The sequence below is a fragment of the Hemitrygon akajei genome, chromosome 9, assembly GCF_048418815.1.
Source record: "Hemitrygon akajei chromosome 9, sHemAka1.3, whole genome shotgun sequence".
NCBI classification, from domain to species: Eukaryota; Metazoa; Chordata; class Chondrichthyes; order Myliobatiformes; family Dasyatidae; genus Hemitrygon; species Hemitrygon akajei.
In genome coordinates this window covers 66,110,405-66,127,201 of record NC_133132.1, presented here as the reverse complement: position 1 = coordinate 66,127,201, position 16,797 = coordinate 66,110,405, and the positions used below count along the sequence as shown (strand labels likewise).

The 16,797-nt window shown below is 42.3% G+C and overlaps 1 protein-coding gene across 1 annotated transcript in view; it reads left to right on the top strand.

The window, feature by feature from the left end:
- The window catches only part of LOC140732658 (dynein axonemal heavy chain 8-like), a 952,247-nt gene that overhangs the window by 312,563 nt on the left and 622,887 nt on the right, over positions 1 to 16,797 (top strand). The window contains exon 26 of the mRNA XM_073055351.1: positions 3,667 to 3,860. Coding sequence (XP_072911452.1) covers positions 3,667 to 3,860 — 194 coding nt within the window. The remainder of the gene's footprint in view (positions 1 to 3,666; positions 3,861 to 16,797) is intronic.

The window sequence follows — 16,797 nt, the reverse complement described above, 5'->3', positions numbered from 1 at the left end:
TTCAGCCCGCAGGGTTGAGTTTACTCCGGAAGGGAGTTGCCCAGAGAGTAACTAGGAGGATCAGGGGAACTTAGAACTTAGAATTTGAAAAGGGGACGGGTATGGAAAGCCTGAAAGAGGCAGATGTCCCGTTTGAGTGTGTTCAAGATGTGGATGCACGTGGTACTGAACCTAGTAATGGAACTCAGGAAAATTCTGAGGTATTTGATTCAGTTAAAAAAGAATGCAGTCCTCGTGGGTCAGATGGACTTGGTTCAGTAAAGAAAGGGTTAACCTTGGTACTAGTGGGAAGTGAGAATTCCCAGTTGTTTGTGTTCGAAGGTGTGTTAAAAGTTAGTGAGGAGATAAAAGGTGGTGAGGTGAATATTATTAGTGAAGGGAAAGGGAAAAGTGTAGTTCCTAAATTGAATGAAGAAAATTTAAAGTCTGGATTGGGGTCAGAAGCAGTAACCAGGCTGAAGGGACAATGGCTTGTTAACACGGTGCCTGCGAATCAATTACAGTTTGATCTGGAATGTAAAGGTGCCCCACACGCTAATGTTATTCAAGAGTGTGCTGTGAAGAGGCAGAATTTGAAATGTTGTTTGGACAAAGAGGGATCGCTTGCAGATATTAAACTGAAAACTAATAGAATGAAGGGTTCTGAAGATAAAACTAACGACTTGCTTAAAAATAAAGAATTGTGTGGATGTTCAGAAAATGGGCTAAGTTTGGAAACCATTGTTGATAAAATAACTCCTATGAAAGGAGCATCCAAAAGCCTATTCCACACTGTTACGCAAGCTAACCACGTGGGAGTTAACTGGAAAAGGGGCGAGGGTTGATGGGATGCCACTTTAAAGTAACAGGATCCGGTTTTAAGGGATTTCAACAAAGCATGTAAATAATAAAGACAACCCCATGGAAGATTGACTGTCAAGTTTGAAAGTAAACTAAAGATTAGTATTTGCATAATTTTTTGTAATATACACGTAAGCTAAGATCACAACTCTTTAGTTTTGTTTTGCTGAAGAAAAGGAATAAAAATAGGTGGTTATTAAATTGGAGTCTGATGCTACAGGAATTTATTAAGGTACAAGATATTAAGATATTAAAGAAAGTGACAATGTAATCGCTAACTGTTTAGATGCTGAATTGAATGTATAACTGTATTACTCTGTAGTGAAAAAAAATTATTTTGTATTGTGTTAGATTCTGAAATTCTGTAAGACTCTGTAGTAGTTAATTTTTACCTGTGGCAAAAATCCTTGGAAGGATGGGGGTGTTACGAATGAGGAGCAAATCTGATGGACAGAAGTGTCCAGAAACGCCAATGCCCGCCCCCCCCCCCCCACTTTTGAGAATCACAAGATCGCTAGTATTTCGGGTATGAGACCCAGGAGATGAGAGAGATACACAGCATGCCAGGAAATGAGAGAGAGAGAGACGCAGAATACACAACCAGATGGAATGTCTCCTGACATAAGTGGAATGGAACCACTGAGTACTGCTATTGTCTCTTGGAGAAGGAATTGTGTATTGAGTACTGTACTATTCATTGAAACCCCTCAGGGGACAACCAGAGTGGTCTGGTTGAGGGATTGCATCATCCCAACCTGATTGACATCTAAGACCCCGTGAGTGAAGATAAAAGGAGGGTCTGGGAAAACACCCCTTAGACACACCTGGAGAAACGCTAGAAATCCAGTGACAGCGTTTTATAGCGAAAGCCGGTGGGAGCTCGTGTGTGTCCTCCCTTGCCTGGGTGGCGGGCTCATCACGGAAGAATGGTTTAGCTAAAGGAGAGGTCACACTTGAACGGCCACAACAACAAGACACCTGACGGATCGAAATCATAAAGGAAAGTCGGCAAGTTTTTCTCTTTCTCTCTCTCTCTCTCCAACAATTGCAACACAGCAACGAACAAACAGCTGCAGCCTGTATGAACTGAAATGACCTTTAGATTTCCATTGGACAATTCATTATCCCCTAGACAACGATAGAGCTTATTTCTTATTGATTATTATTATACCCGCACTTTTAGGTTTAGTATTGACGACGTATATTATCTGTATATTTGCATTGATATTATTTTTGTGTATTTTTACTAATAAATACTGTTAAAAATAGTATCATCAGACTCCAATGGATGCCTCTATCTTTGCTGGTAAGTAACCCAGTTACGGGGTTCGTAACAATATGCATCTTTGATTTTCTTGGTGCACCAATATCCCCTGTCAACCGGGCTTCTGTAATTCTGCCTGCCCTTCACTCTTACAGAACTATCACTTTATCATAAAGCTGTCCTTATGTCACTTACTTTTAAAAGTCTCACACTTGCCAGATGTCCATTTACCTGCAAGCATTCTTTCCCAATCAGTCTTTGCAAATTCTTATCTAATGGCTTTAAAATTTGCCTTGCTCTCTTTCAGGATTTTAATTTGTGGACCATTCCTAACATTTTAGTGGTTGTTCATGTTCTCAGATTCTTGAATCTTCTCCCTGATGGGCAAAAATAGAAGGGAGAATGACCTGAGTGGGAAGGGACCTTGGTTATGTCAGCTTCTTTCCCGAGGCAGTGGGAAATGTTGATGAAGTCAACACTGGAGAGTCCATGCATGAGTGTAGCCAAAGAACACTATGCAATAAGATATATATGTCAGTGATGACAGCCATAGAAAATGAAGTCTGAAAATACATCGCTGTTCAGGGAGCCACTTAAATGGGGCAGGAGAATGTAGTCTACACTGTGTTTAGAGTGAACACAGAGCTTTGAGCTCTGAGACCTTCCAATGTTTCTTGCTTACATTGAGTGAGAAGTTGTTGTTCAGATGTCCTCCTGTATGCTGATTCATCAACACCTTTTATTTGGCCAACGATAGTGGTGTCATCAGCAAATCTAATATGGTATTTGAGCTGTGCTTTGCCTCTCTGCAATAAATAAAGATATGTATATAAAGATCTAGGTAAAATTCTTTACATATTTTTCAAAGTTTTTAGTCCCAGACTGATCAATAGCTATTCCAACTTATTTTTCAATCTTGAGAGTGTTCAGGCATGATTTAACCAGTAGTCAGAACATTTCTGAAGCTGGGCCTTATATTTTTGTTAGAAAAATTGCCAACAATAGCATCATAGCCACATTGTCACTGTATCAGTATATGATTGGAGAGTGTCAAGCATGGATGCTGCACTTCGAAGACATTTTTACTGCCTTCCATCCTAAATCTCTACTTTCCCTTTCGCAAAACCACGTAGACATTGCCTGTTAACTTTGATTTTTTTCTGTGTATCCATAATTAATAATAACTTCTTACATTTATTCTATGACAGAAGTTAAACTAACTGTCATTTCACTTCCAACTTTCATCTCTCCTTTTCAGTAAAGGAGTTTCATTTGCTGTCTTCCAATGTGAATTGGGGGAATTTTCAAAATTTATAATGAACACATCAACTAACTCACTCGTTACTTATTTTTGTCCTGAGAATTTCTTACAGGAGCCAAAGACTTTTCAGTTCTGGTCTCACCATAATTTTTGATACAATGACATTTCATGCTTGAGCTATATTCTGTGAGAACTCTCACATAGAGTAAAATCTCCAAAATACTAGTCTTGATCACCATAAGTAAATAGTCTATTTTATGATTTTATGGTTGTAAATTTGTATGTATTTTTCTTCTTTCAGAATTGAGTGAAAGCAAAAGTTTCAAGAGGCAGAAGAATTTTTATCACAATGTGGCAGAACACAAAGATGTATCTAAATTAATCGTAATACTGTCTACTTCAGTCAATACTATGAGGGGTGCTGTTGCTCGTGCACTAGAATGTTTTCAAAAATTCAAGATGTTGTGGTTAGAAGATAGAGATACTACAGTTAAGGTATTGTATCAGTTTTCACCCATTTCTCTCCTTAAGTATCTCCTGTCCAGAATGCCTTCTCCACATTTTGGTGATTGACAGACAGACATACTTTATTGATCCCAAGGGAAATTGGGTTTTGTTACAGTCACACCAACCAAGAATAGTGTAGAAATATAGCAATATAAAACCATAAATAATTAAATAATAATAAGTAAATTATGCCAAGTGGAAATAGGACCAGCCTATTGGCTCAGGGTGTCTGACACTCCGAGGGAGGAGTTGTAAAGTTTGATGGCCACAGGCAAGAATGACTTCCCATGATGCTCAGTGTTGCATCTCAGTGGAATGAGTCTCTGGCTGAATGTACTCCTGTGCCTAACCAGTACATTATTGCATAGATGGGAGACATTGTCCAAGATGGCATGCAACTTGGACAGCATCCTCTTTTCAGACACCACCGTCAGAGTGTCCAGTTCCACCCCCACAACATCACTGGCCTTACTAATGAGTTTGTTGATTCTGTCGGTGTCTGCTACCCTCAGCCTGCTGCCCCAGCACACAACAGCAAACATGATAGCACTGGCCACCACAGACTCGTAGATTGGTCCTCACCAATTCCCAAAACTCTTGGAATTCCATATAACTTGTTTGCTATAAGCACTCAAGAAAGTTGTTGAAATGATCTTATAAGACTTCAACTGTAAAAATTATCATTTTTTCACAAATTAGGTTCAGAAGCAGAGCACTGATAGGAGAGATAGTGCAGGTAGATGGAATGTTCAGCCATATTGAAACCCATGAACAAGAATTAGGGAGAATCATTAGCTAAGTTGCTAATGATTAGTATATTCACTGGAATTCACTCTGAAGTTTGAGAGGGAGCAGCTGAAATTACATGTAATGGTATTATAGTTGAGTGAAGTTAACTACAGAGGCCTAAGGGAGGAGCTGGGCAGAGTTGATTGGAAAGGGAAGACAGTGAAGTAGCAATGGCAGGTGTTTCTGGGAGTGATTCAGGAGATATAGCAGAATTTCATCCCAGGAAAGAAGAAGCAAACTTAGGGGAGGATGAGGCAACTATGGCAGACAAGGGAAAACAGGGATAACATGAAAGCAAATGTGAAGGCATAAAATATGGCAAAGATTAGTGGGAAGCCTTTAAAAAACAACTGAGGATAACTTTAAAAAGCAAGAAGGGAGGAGAAGAAGGAAGATTAGAATCACAGAGTAAGATAGCACAGGTGCAAGTCCTTTGATGGGCCCTTAGATCCATGCCAACCATGGTGCCCACCCAGCTAGTCCCAATTTCCAATGTTCAGCCCATATTCCTTCAAGACCCATCCATCCATGTGCTTCTTAAATCCAGTGCTTCTTAAATGATACTATTTATGAGGATTACAGAAGTTCTTTTAATGGACATTAGACTGCTGGAAGATAATGCTAGAGAAGTAGTAATGGGCTACAAGGAAATGGCGGAGGAACTGAACAGGCATTTTGTATCAGTCTTCACAGCAGAAGACACTAGTAACATGCCAGAAGTTCAAGAGAGTCTGAGGAAAGAAGTGAATGCAGTGGCCATTACTAAGGAAAAGGTGCTGAGGAAACTAATTGGCCTGAAGGCATTAGGAATAACTTTCAAGGATCACTGTAGTCAGGGAAGGTCTCATAAGACCGGTCAAATATAGCACTCTGTTTAAGAAGGGAAAGAGGAAATTGCAAGCTGATTAGCCTGACCTCAGTAGTTGGTAAGATTTTGGAGACAATTATTATGAATAACATTTTGGAGTACTTGGAAGTACATGATAAAATAGGCCAAAGTCAACATGGTTTTTTTTTAAGGAAAAAGCTTCTCTGAAAAATATGTTAGTGATTTTGTAGAAATAACAAGCAGGATAGACAAAGTGGAGTCAGTGGAAGTTATTTACTTGAATTTTCTGAAGGCTTTTGACATATTGCCATACATGAGGCTGCTAAGCAATATAAGAGGTTGTTGTACAGCTAGAGATGGTTCTACATGTTGTTACAAACAATGTAGGTAGAACAAGGGATGCAATCCTTCAGAATGTGTATAGGGAGCTTGGTAAGAAGTTAGAAAGCAGAACATCAAGGATAATGAATTCCATTTCACTCCCAGTGCTACATGCTAGTGAAGTCAGAAATAGGATTAGCCAGATAAATTTCAAGCTGAGAAGCTGTTGCAGAAATCGGGTTCTTGGATTATTGGGATCTCTTCTGGGGTAGAGGCAACCTATGTGACAACATAAGTTTTTCTCCCAGATGAGCTTAATTCCTTTTATGCTAGCTTTGAACAACAAAACATAAAGGCACCTTTCCGAACTCCCATAGCCCCCAATTACTCTGTGATTTCAGTCTCTGAGGCTAACATGAGAGCATCCTTCAAGAGGGTGAACCCACAGAACGCATCTGACCCAGAAAGGTACCTGGCCAAGTACTGAAGATTTGTGCTGATCAACTGGTGGGTGTTCACTAATACCTTTAACCTCTAGTCTAAGATGCCCACCTGCTTTAAGAAAGCATCAATTATACTGGTGCCCAAGAAGAACATGGTAACGTGCCTCAATGACTATTGTCCAGTAGCATTTACATCCACTGTGATGAAATGCTTTGAGAGGTTGGTGATTAAACATATCAACTCCTGATGGAGGAGCAACTTGGATCTGCAGCAGATTGCCTACTTGCACAACAGGTCCACAGCAGATGCTGTTTCATTGGCTCTCCACTCAATGCTGGAATGTCTGGACAGTGAAACTGCATTTATCAGGATGCTCTTCATATACTAGCTCAGCATTCAGTACTATTATCCCCTCAAAATTAATCAATAAGCTCCGTGACCTAGGCCTCAATGCCATCGTGCGCTGGATCCTCAAATTTTCCACCTTGCAGACCCCAGTCGGTTCAGATTGGAAATAATATCTCTTCCACAATTGCCATTAGCACAGGTACACCACAAGGCTGTGTGTTTAGTCCCCTGCTCTTTTTGCTGTATACTTATGAATGTGAGGCTAAGCACATCTCCAATGCTATATTTAAGTTTGATAACAACACCACTGTTGTAGGCTGAATCAAAGTTGGTGACAAATCAGCATGGAGGAAGGAAACAAATAATCTGGTTGAGTGGTGCCCCAACAATAACTTCTCACCTGTAAGTGCCATTACAAAGAAAGAACGGCAGGGTCTCTACATTCATAAGTTTGTGAAGGTTCAGCATGCCATCTAAATGACATGACAAATAGGAGTTGGACTAAGCCCAGTCGGTGAGTGGGAGCACGAGAAGCAACGATTTCACTTAGGTATGTGGATGAAGATTTTAAGAAGTAGCATTGTTTAGCAGTTTTCAGAATTGGACTGCACCCAATCAGTGAATGGAATTCATTCAAAAGTGTAAATAAAAATAAGGCAGGAAGTGGCCATTGTGTGAGTGGGCTTTGGCTCATTTGGCTTTGTTGAGATAAGTCTTGGGTGAAGTAAGTATCTATGTATGAGATGTGAGAATTCTGAATAACTTCCACCTCCCAGACAATCACATCTGCACCAGATGCACCAAGTTGCAGCTCCTCAGAGAATGTGTAAAGGAACTGCAGCTGCAGCTCAATAACAATCAGCTCATACGGGAGATTGAGGAAGTGATAGATGGGAGGGAGGTGGTCACCACTAGGTAATTGGGTGACTGTCAGGAGAAGGAAGGGAAGTGGGTAGCCAGTGCAGAGTACCCTGTGGCCATTCCCAACAATAATAAGTATACTACTTTGGCTACTGTTGAGGGGGACGACCTACAGGGGGGAGCTGTGTGACTGGGTTTCTGGCACTGAGTCTGGTGCTGTGGTTCAGAGGAGAAGGGAGGTGAAGAGGACTGCAGTAGTGACGGGAGATTCCATAGTTAGGGGAACAAAGATGAGACTCTGGCCACAATAGAGATACCCAGATGGTATTTTGTCTCTAACGTGCCAAGATCAGGGATGTCTCGGATTGGGTCCACAGCATTCTAAATGGGGAGGGTGAGCAGCTAGAAATCTTGGTACATTTTGGCACAAATGACACAAGTAGGAAAGGTGAGAGGTCCTGAAGAGAGATCTTAGGGAGCTAGGTAGAAAGCTGAAAAGCATAACCTCTAGGGTAGTAATTTCTGGATTGGTGCCTGTCACGTGCCAGATAGGATGATTCAGCAATTGAATGTGTGGCTGAGAAACTGATGCAAGAGGCAGGCGTTCAGGTTTCTTAATCTTTGGGATCCCTTCTGGGGAAGGTATGACCTGTATAAAAGGTACGGATTCACTTGAACCTGAGGGAGACAAATATCCTTGTGGGAAGGTTTGCTAGAGCTGTTCAGGAGGGTTTAAACTCATTAGGTAGGGTGATGAGAACTGGAGTGACAGGGCTAAGGATGGAGTAGTTCACTTACAAACAGAGGCAATGTGTAGTGAGACTGCTACCAAGAAGAGGCTGGTGATAAGGCAAGATGGTAGTCAACTGGATGAGTAGCAATGTAAAAGGGGGACAAATTGAAAAGGATGATGAATACAGGTGTTATATTTGAATGCACACAGTATATGGAATAAGTAGATAATTTGCAGTGCAGTTCCAGATTACCAGGTATGATGTTGTGGGCATCACTGAATTGTGGCTGAAAGAAGATTATAGCTGGGAGCGTCATGTCCAAAGATACACATTGTATCAAGAGGACATGTAGGTGGACAGAGGGGGTGGGGCAGCTCTGTCAGAAGCTGTAGAATCATTGCAGGTAGAGATAAGAAGCTACAAAGGTAAAAGGACCCTGATGGGAATTATATACAGAACTCTGAACAGTAACGTAGACATGGTCGACAAATTACAACGGAAGATAGAAAATGCATGTAAAAAGGGCAATGTTACAACAGTTATGGTACACTTCAATATGCAGGTATATTGGGAAAGTCAGGTTCGTCCTAAATCCCAAGAGGGGGAGTTTTTTTCTGGTTGGCTTCCAGTGATTAGTGGTGATCCACAGAAGTCTATTTCAGGACTGTTTCTTTTTAAGGTATATGTATGAAGGAATTGATGGTGTCGTGAACGATACAAAGATACGAGGGAGAATGGGCAAAGAAGTGGAAATGCAGGTACTGTTGAGGAAGCAGAGAGGCTACAGAAGGCATCAGATAGATGAGGAGGATGGGCAAAGAAGTGGCAGTTGTATTACAATATGGGGAAGTGTATGGTCATTCACTTTGGTAGAAGAAATAAAAATGTAGACTATTTTTTAAATGGTGAAGAATTCAAAAATATGAGGTGCAAAGGGACTTGGGAGTCCTTGTGCAGGATTCCCTAAAGGTTCATTTGCAAGTTGAGTTGGTGGTGAGGAAGGCAAATGCGATGGTGACATTAATTTTGAGGGGACTGGAATATATAAGCAAAAATGTAATGTTGAGGCTTCATAAAGCACTGGTGAGGCCCCACTTGGCACATAGTGAGCAGTTTTGGGCCCCTTATCTAAGAAAGGATAAGCTGACATCAGAAAGGTTCAAAGAAGGTTCACAAAAATGATTTCAAGTTTGAAAGGCTTATCATATGAGGAGTGTTAGATGGCTCAGGGCCTGTACTTTCCAGAATTCAGAAGAATGAGGGGAGATCTCATTGAAACCTATTGAATGTTGAAAGGCCTCGATAGGGTGAATGTGGAGAGGATGTTTCTTATATTGGGGGAGTCTAAGACTAGAGGACAGAGCCTCAGAATAAGACCATAAAACATAGGAGCAGAATTAGGCCATCTGGCCCATTGAGTCTGCTCTGCCATTCAGTCATGGCTGATCCTTTCTTTTCTCCTCCTCAGCCCTAGTTCCTGGCCTCCCCGAAACCTTTGATGTCATGTCCAATCAAGAATCTATCAATTTCTCCCTTAAATACACCCAACGACCTGGCCTCCATAGCTGCATGTGGCAACAAATTCCACAAGTTCACCACTCTTTGGCTAAAGAAATTTATCCGCATCTCTGTTTTGAAAGGACGACCCTCTATGCTGAGGTTGTGCCCTCTTGTCCTAGACTCTGCCACCATGGGAAACATCCTTTCCACATCTACTCTGTCTAGGCCTTTCAACGTTCAAAAGGTTTCAATGAGATACCCCCCTCATCCATATGAATTCCAGTGAGTACAGACACAAAGCCATCAAACGTTCCTCATTTGATAACCCTTTCATTCCTGGAATCATCCTTGTGAACCTCCTCTGGAACTTCTCCAATGCTAGCACATCTTTTCTAAGATGAGGGGCCCAAAACTGTTCACAATACTCAAGGTGAGACCTCACAAGTGCCTTATAAAGCCTCAGCATCACATCCTTGCTCTTGTATTCTAGACCTCTTGAAATGAAAGCTAACATGGCATTTACCTTCCTCACCACCGACTTAACCTGCAAGTAAACCTTAAGGGTGTTCTGCACAAGAACTTCCAATTCCCTTTGCTTCTCAGATTTTTGGATTTTCTCCCCATTTAGAAAATAGTCTGTGCATTTATTTCCACTACCAAAGTGCATGACCATGAATTTTCCAGCATTGCATTTCATTTGCCACTTTCTTGCTCATTCTCCTAATCTGTCCTGTTCTCCTTCTGCATCCTACCTGTTTCATCAACATTACCTGCCCCTCCACCTATCTTCGTATCATTTGCAAGCTTGGCAACAAAGCCATCTATTTCATAATCTAAATCATTTATAAATAGCATAAAAAGTGGTCCCAGCACTGACCCCTGTGGAACCACACTAGTCACTGGCAACAAACCAGAAGAGGATCCTTTTATTCCCATTCTCTGCCTCCTACCAATCAGCCAATGCTCTAACCAAGTTAGTAACTTTCCTGTAATACCATTGGCTCTTAACTTGGTAAGCAGCCTCATGTGTGGCACCTTGTCAAAGGCCTTCTGAAAGTCCAAATACACAACATCCACTGTATTCCCTTTATCTATCCTACTTGTAATCTCTTCAAAGAATTCCAACAGGTTTGTCAGGCAGGGTTTACCCTGAAGGAAACCATGCTGACTTTGTATTATCTTGTCCTATGTCACCAAATACTGCCATCACTTCATTCTAACAATTGACTCTAATGTCTTCCCAAATACTGAGGTTAGGCTAACTGGTGTATAATTTCCTTTCTGCTACCTTCTTCCTTTCTTAAAGAGTGGAGTGACATTTGCAATTTTCCAGTCCTCTAGCACCATGCCAGGGTATAATGATTTTTGAAAGATCATTTCTATTGCCGCCACAATCTCTAACACTACCTCTTTCAGAACCCTTGGGTACAGCTCATCTGGTCCAGGTGACTTACATTTTTCAGCTTTTTGAGCACCTTCTCATTTGTAATTGTAACTGCACCCACTTCTCCTCTTTCACACACTACAACATCAGGCATACTGTTGCTGTCTTCCACAGTGAAGACTGATGCAAAATGTACTCATTTAGTTCATCATCCATCTCCTTGTTGCCGTTATTATTTCTGCTGCCTCATTCTCTAGTGGTTCTATATTCACTCTCATTTCCAAGATGATGGCACGACGCAGCTTGCAGCAGCCACTCCGGAGCTGATTATCTGTTATTTGTGAAGCAGGGTGCCGTGCGCAATCATAATCGGATGAAAAACGGATGTGGGAGCATGGAGGAACATCTGGAAATCTCCAGGAAGACCTTCTTCATTGCTGCTACTGCTGTGAGGTCTGGGTCTCTGCTGAGAAGAACAGGCCCCCAGTCCTCGGGGTTGCGTTGCCGATGGCAGTTGGTGGGGGCGTCTTAATACGCTCGGCAGAGGATGGTGCTCGGAGAAGCTGTGCCAGAGGGGATGGTCAGAGGCTTGGAGGTTCGACGGACTCGGAGTCCGCTGTGGTCAGGTCGCTTTCAGTGTGTGCTGTGTCTGCGAGGCTGGGTTCGACGGAGCTTTCACTGTGTGATGTGTCTGCGAAGCTGAGTCGGGCGGCGCTATGGAAGTCCATAGTGGGGGTATTCCCTTCTGCCGCCTGCGTGGGATGACAAGTCTATCGGGATCCTGAGGACTTGTGGAAACTGTGTGGTGGTTTCTTTTGACCTTATAGTCTTTTAACATCTTTGGACTATTTTTACTGTGCCCATGGTCTGTTTTTTTAATCAGATATGCTATTGTTTGCACTGTTGTAACTATATGTTGTAACTATGTGGTTTTGTGCAGGTCTTGTAGCTTTAGTTTTTGGTCTTGTTTTGTCTGGTGGAATTGGAGCTCCTTTCTTGGGAACGTGCTAAGATGGTAGCGTGATATTAATACGCAGCAGCCTCTCCGGACTCTGGACTGGGGATTGCCAAACGTTATGTGGATTTTCTGGTGTAGTCTGTTTTGTCATGTGCTTTCGTGATATCATTCTGGAGGAACGTTGTCTCATTTTTTAACTGCATTGCATTTGTGGTTTCTAAATGACAATAAACTGAATCTGAATCTGAATCTGATTTCTCTTTTATTTTTAACACACGAAAAACTTTTACTAACCAGTTTGATATTATTTGATAGATTGCTTTCATATTTCATTTTTTCCCTTCTAATGATTTTTTTAGTTGTTCTCTGTAGGCTTTTGAAAACTTCCCAATCCTCTAGCTTCCTACTAATTTTGCTTTGTTGTATGCTCTTTCTTTTGCTTTTACAACAGCTTTGACCTTCCTTGTCAGCCACGGTTGTACTATTTTACCATTTGAGTATTTCTTCATTTTTGGAATACGTATGTCCTGCACCTTCCTCATTTTTCCCAGAAATGCATGCCATTGCTGCTCTGCTGACATCCCTGCCAGCAGCTTCTTCCAATTTACCTATCCCTATTCCCTACCAAATTTCAATCATATTGTGATCACTAGTTCCTAGGAGTTCTTTTACCTTAAGCTCCCTAATGACCTCCCAATCCAGTATAGCTGATCCCCCAGGCTCAATGACAAACTGCTCTAAAAAGCCATCTCTTAGGCATTCAACAAACTCACTCTCTTGAGATCCATTACCAACCTGATTTTCCCAATCGACCTGCATGTTAAAATCTCCCATGACTACCATAGCATTGTCCTTTTGACATGCCTTTTCTATTTCCTGTTGTAATCTGTGGTCCACCTCCCAGCCACTGTTGGGAGGCTTGTCTATAACTGCCGTCAATGTCCTTTTACCCTTGCAGTTTCTTAATGCACAAGGATTCAACATCTTCCAGTCCTATGTCATATATTTCTACTGATTTGATGCCATTCTTTACCAGTAGAGCCACACCACTCCCTCTGCCTACCTTCCTATCCCTCTGATATAACATGTAATCTTCAACATTTCACTCCCAACTACAACCATCCTAAAGCCATGATTCATTGATGGCTGCAACATCATACCTGGCAATCTGTAATAGTTCAACATGATCATCCACCTTATTTCTTATACTATACACATTTAGATACAACATCTTGAGTACTGTATTTTGTTATCCTTTCTGATTCTGCATCCCTAATGTTTTGATACTCAGCATGTAGGCTGCAACTAACTCCCATTACCTGCCTGCCCTTTCTGACAGTCTGACTAACTAGAGGGGCATCTATTTAGTATGGAGATTAGGAGGAATTTATTTAACAAGAGAATGGTAAATCTGTGGAATCCATTGCCACAGGTGGCTGTGGAGGCCAAGTCATCGGGTATATTTAAGGCAGAGGTTGATAGACTCTTGACTAGTCAGGGCATAAGGGATAGGAGGAGAAGGCAGGAGATGGGGGTAAAAGGGAAATGGATCAGTCATGATGAAATGGCAGAACAGACTCAATGAGCCTAGTTGTCAAATTCTGCTTCTTTATCTTATGGTCTTAAAATTTTAGCAAACTTCTATAGATGTGCACTAGAGAGTATACTGAATGGTTGTTTTATGGGCTGGTATGGAAATATCAATGTCCTTGAATGGAAAAGCCTACAAAATGTAATGGATACAGCACAGTCCATCACAGGTGAAGTTCTCTGCAATGAGCATATCTACAAGGAGCAATGTTGCAGGCAAACAGCATCCATCATCAAGGACTCTCACCTTCTAGGCCATGCTCTCTTCTCACAGTTGCCATCAGCTACAGGAGCCTCAGGAACAGTTATTACCTCTGAACCATCAAGTTTTTGAACCAGAGTGGATATCTTCATTCAATTTCACTCACCCCAACACTGAATTGTTTCCACAACATTTGGACTCACTTTCAAGGACTCTTCATCTCATGTTTGTGATATTTATTGCTTGCTTGCTTACTTACTTTTATTTATTTATCTTTCTATCTCTCTGTTTATCTTTCTATTTATTGCATTTGCACAGTTTGTTGTCGTTTGCAGATTGGTTGCTTGTCTGTCTTGTCCTGAGCAGGTTTTTATTGATTCTAAGATGTTTCTTTGTATCTACTGTGAATGCCCACAAGAAAATGAATATCAGGGTTGTATTTGGTGGCATTTATGTACTTTGATTATGAATTTACTTTGAACACTGAATTGCACAATACGGACGCGTTGCACTTGAACCAGAGGGGAACCAATATCCTTGCAAGGAATTTGCTTGTGCTATCATGGCAGGGTGTAAGGGCTCTGAGGATGAGGAAGGCATGGAATAAAGAGATAGCTGGTGACACAGTGAGGGCAGTGATAGATATACTGTATGTACTCAGTTAAACTGCATTTCTTTCAGTACTCGAGGTTAAACAGGTAAGGCATACAAACACAGAGTATGAATTAGCTCTGAGTGCTGGGATGTTATAGCCATAACAGAAACATGACTGAGAAAATGACAGAACTGGCAGCTCATTATTCCAGAATACAGACGCCCTAGGCTTAACAGTGTTAAGTGAGCAGGGTGTGTTGCCTTTTTGATAAGTTAAAACATATCAGCAGTACTTAGAGATTTCATTGTTGGGGGATCATTCAGTGAAGCCACATGGATAGAACTTGGAAAGAAGTAAGGGAGGGTCATTCTAATGTAGCTATATTATCGACCTCCCAATAGTTGACAGGAACTTAAGGAGCAGATATATAGGGAAATTGCTTATAGTTAAAGGATATATGGTTTTGTCATGTATAGGGTTTCAGATTCTCATAGCATTTGGTGTAACACTATTACAATGTCTGTGACCCAGGTGCAATTCTGCCACTGCCTGTAAGGAGTTTGTACATTCTTCCCGTGACTGGGTGGGTTACCTTCCACATTCCAAAGATGTATGGATTAGTATTTTAATTGGTTAGTTGCATGGCACAAGCTCATTGGGCTGTTACTGTGCTAGCTCTCTAAATTAATAAAACTAACTTAAAAAGACATCAGGAGATTTTAATTTCTCCGGCGTTGACTGGGTCACCCAGTGTTAAGATCCTAGACAGTTGGAATTTATGAATTGTGTCCAGGGAGGCTTCCTGAGTCAATATATATAGGGCACTACTTTGGAAGGTACAATACTGCACCTCCGCTTAGGGAAAGAAGTATAGCAAGTAACTAGTTCACATTGAATGGCAGTCAGGAAGTACTTCAGATCTAGTGACCATAATCCTATTCAGTTTCAGATAGTGATGGAAAAGATTGGCCAGGTCTACACGTTAGGGTCCCAATCTGGAGGAGGGCTACTTTTGGGGAAATTAGACAGGATCTAACAGAAATTGATTGGGTGAGCCTCTTTCAAAGGAAAAGAATTAATGACATTTAAGAGTGTAATAGCAAGTGTCTGGAAGCAGCATATTTCTGTTTAGGTGAATGGTAAAGCAGGCAAGTTTAGGGGACATTAGCTCTCATGAGAAATTGAGGCTCTGGTCAAGAAAAAGAAGGAATCTTGCATTGGGTTTGAGAGGTCAGGATTAATTGAATCCCTTGATGAATCTAAAAAAAAAGATTAATAAATACTCATAAGTGGGAAATGAGGAGGGCAAAGAGTGGCTGTGAGATGGATATGGCAGGTAAAGTTGAGAAAAATTCGAAAAGGTTGTATTGTGGCAACCCACTTTCTGCGCAGACGAACCGGCTCACAAATAGCCAGCGCGCGGAGGGAGACTTTGGTAATGCACCTCTGACGTCATTTCCGCCCGGAGAGGGCGGGCGCTAGGGATAAATGCCAGCGCTGCGAAGTTTGAATAAACTAGTCTCGAAACGACTTACGGACTGCATGTCATTATTTCAGCGCTGGGTGTAGCACATCGCTACATTGGTGACCCCGACGGTCCAAACAGGATTTGGACCAAAGATGACCGACTCGTCATCTGTTCACGCAGTTTCGCTAAAACTGCCAACTTTCTGGATGCTGTGACCATGCGTGTGGTTTAGCCAAGCAGAAGCCCAGTTCCAGATTCGGCAGATATCCTCTGATTCCACGCGTTACTATCACGTGGTGAGCGCCCTTGACCAGGAGACGGCCGCCCAGGTTGCGGATTTCATACAATCACCCCCAGAAGAAGGCAAATATGAAGCATTCAAGGCGCTGCTCATTGGGACCTTTGGCCTCTAATGGCGTGAGCGGGGTGCTCGCCTGCTTCACCTGAATGGTTTGGGAGGCAGACTGCCGTCAGCATTGATGAACGAGATGCTGGCCCTGGCTGATGGACACAAGCCCTGCCTCATGTTCGAGCAAGCGTTCCTAGAGCAACTGCCCGAGGACATACATCTGCTGCTGGCCGACGCAGATTTCAGCGACCCCCGGAAGGTGGCGGCCCGGGCAGACATGCTGTGGAAAGCCAAGAGGGAGAGCGTGGCGTCCGTCGGTCAGATTACCAGGCCACGTGCCCAACAGCAGACCAGACCAGGCCCGGCAGGGGGGTGCACACAACTCAGAGGCAGGAGTGAGGAGGCCAGTGAACAGTGGTGTTTCTACCACCAGCGGTGGGGCACAAAAGCCCGCCGTTGTTGCCCGCCCTGCAAGGGCCAGGCAGGGCCTAATGACTATGGCGGCTGGCCACCAGGACAGCCTCTTGTACGTCTGGAATGAACAGTCGGGACA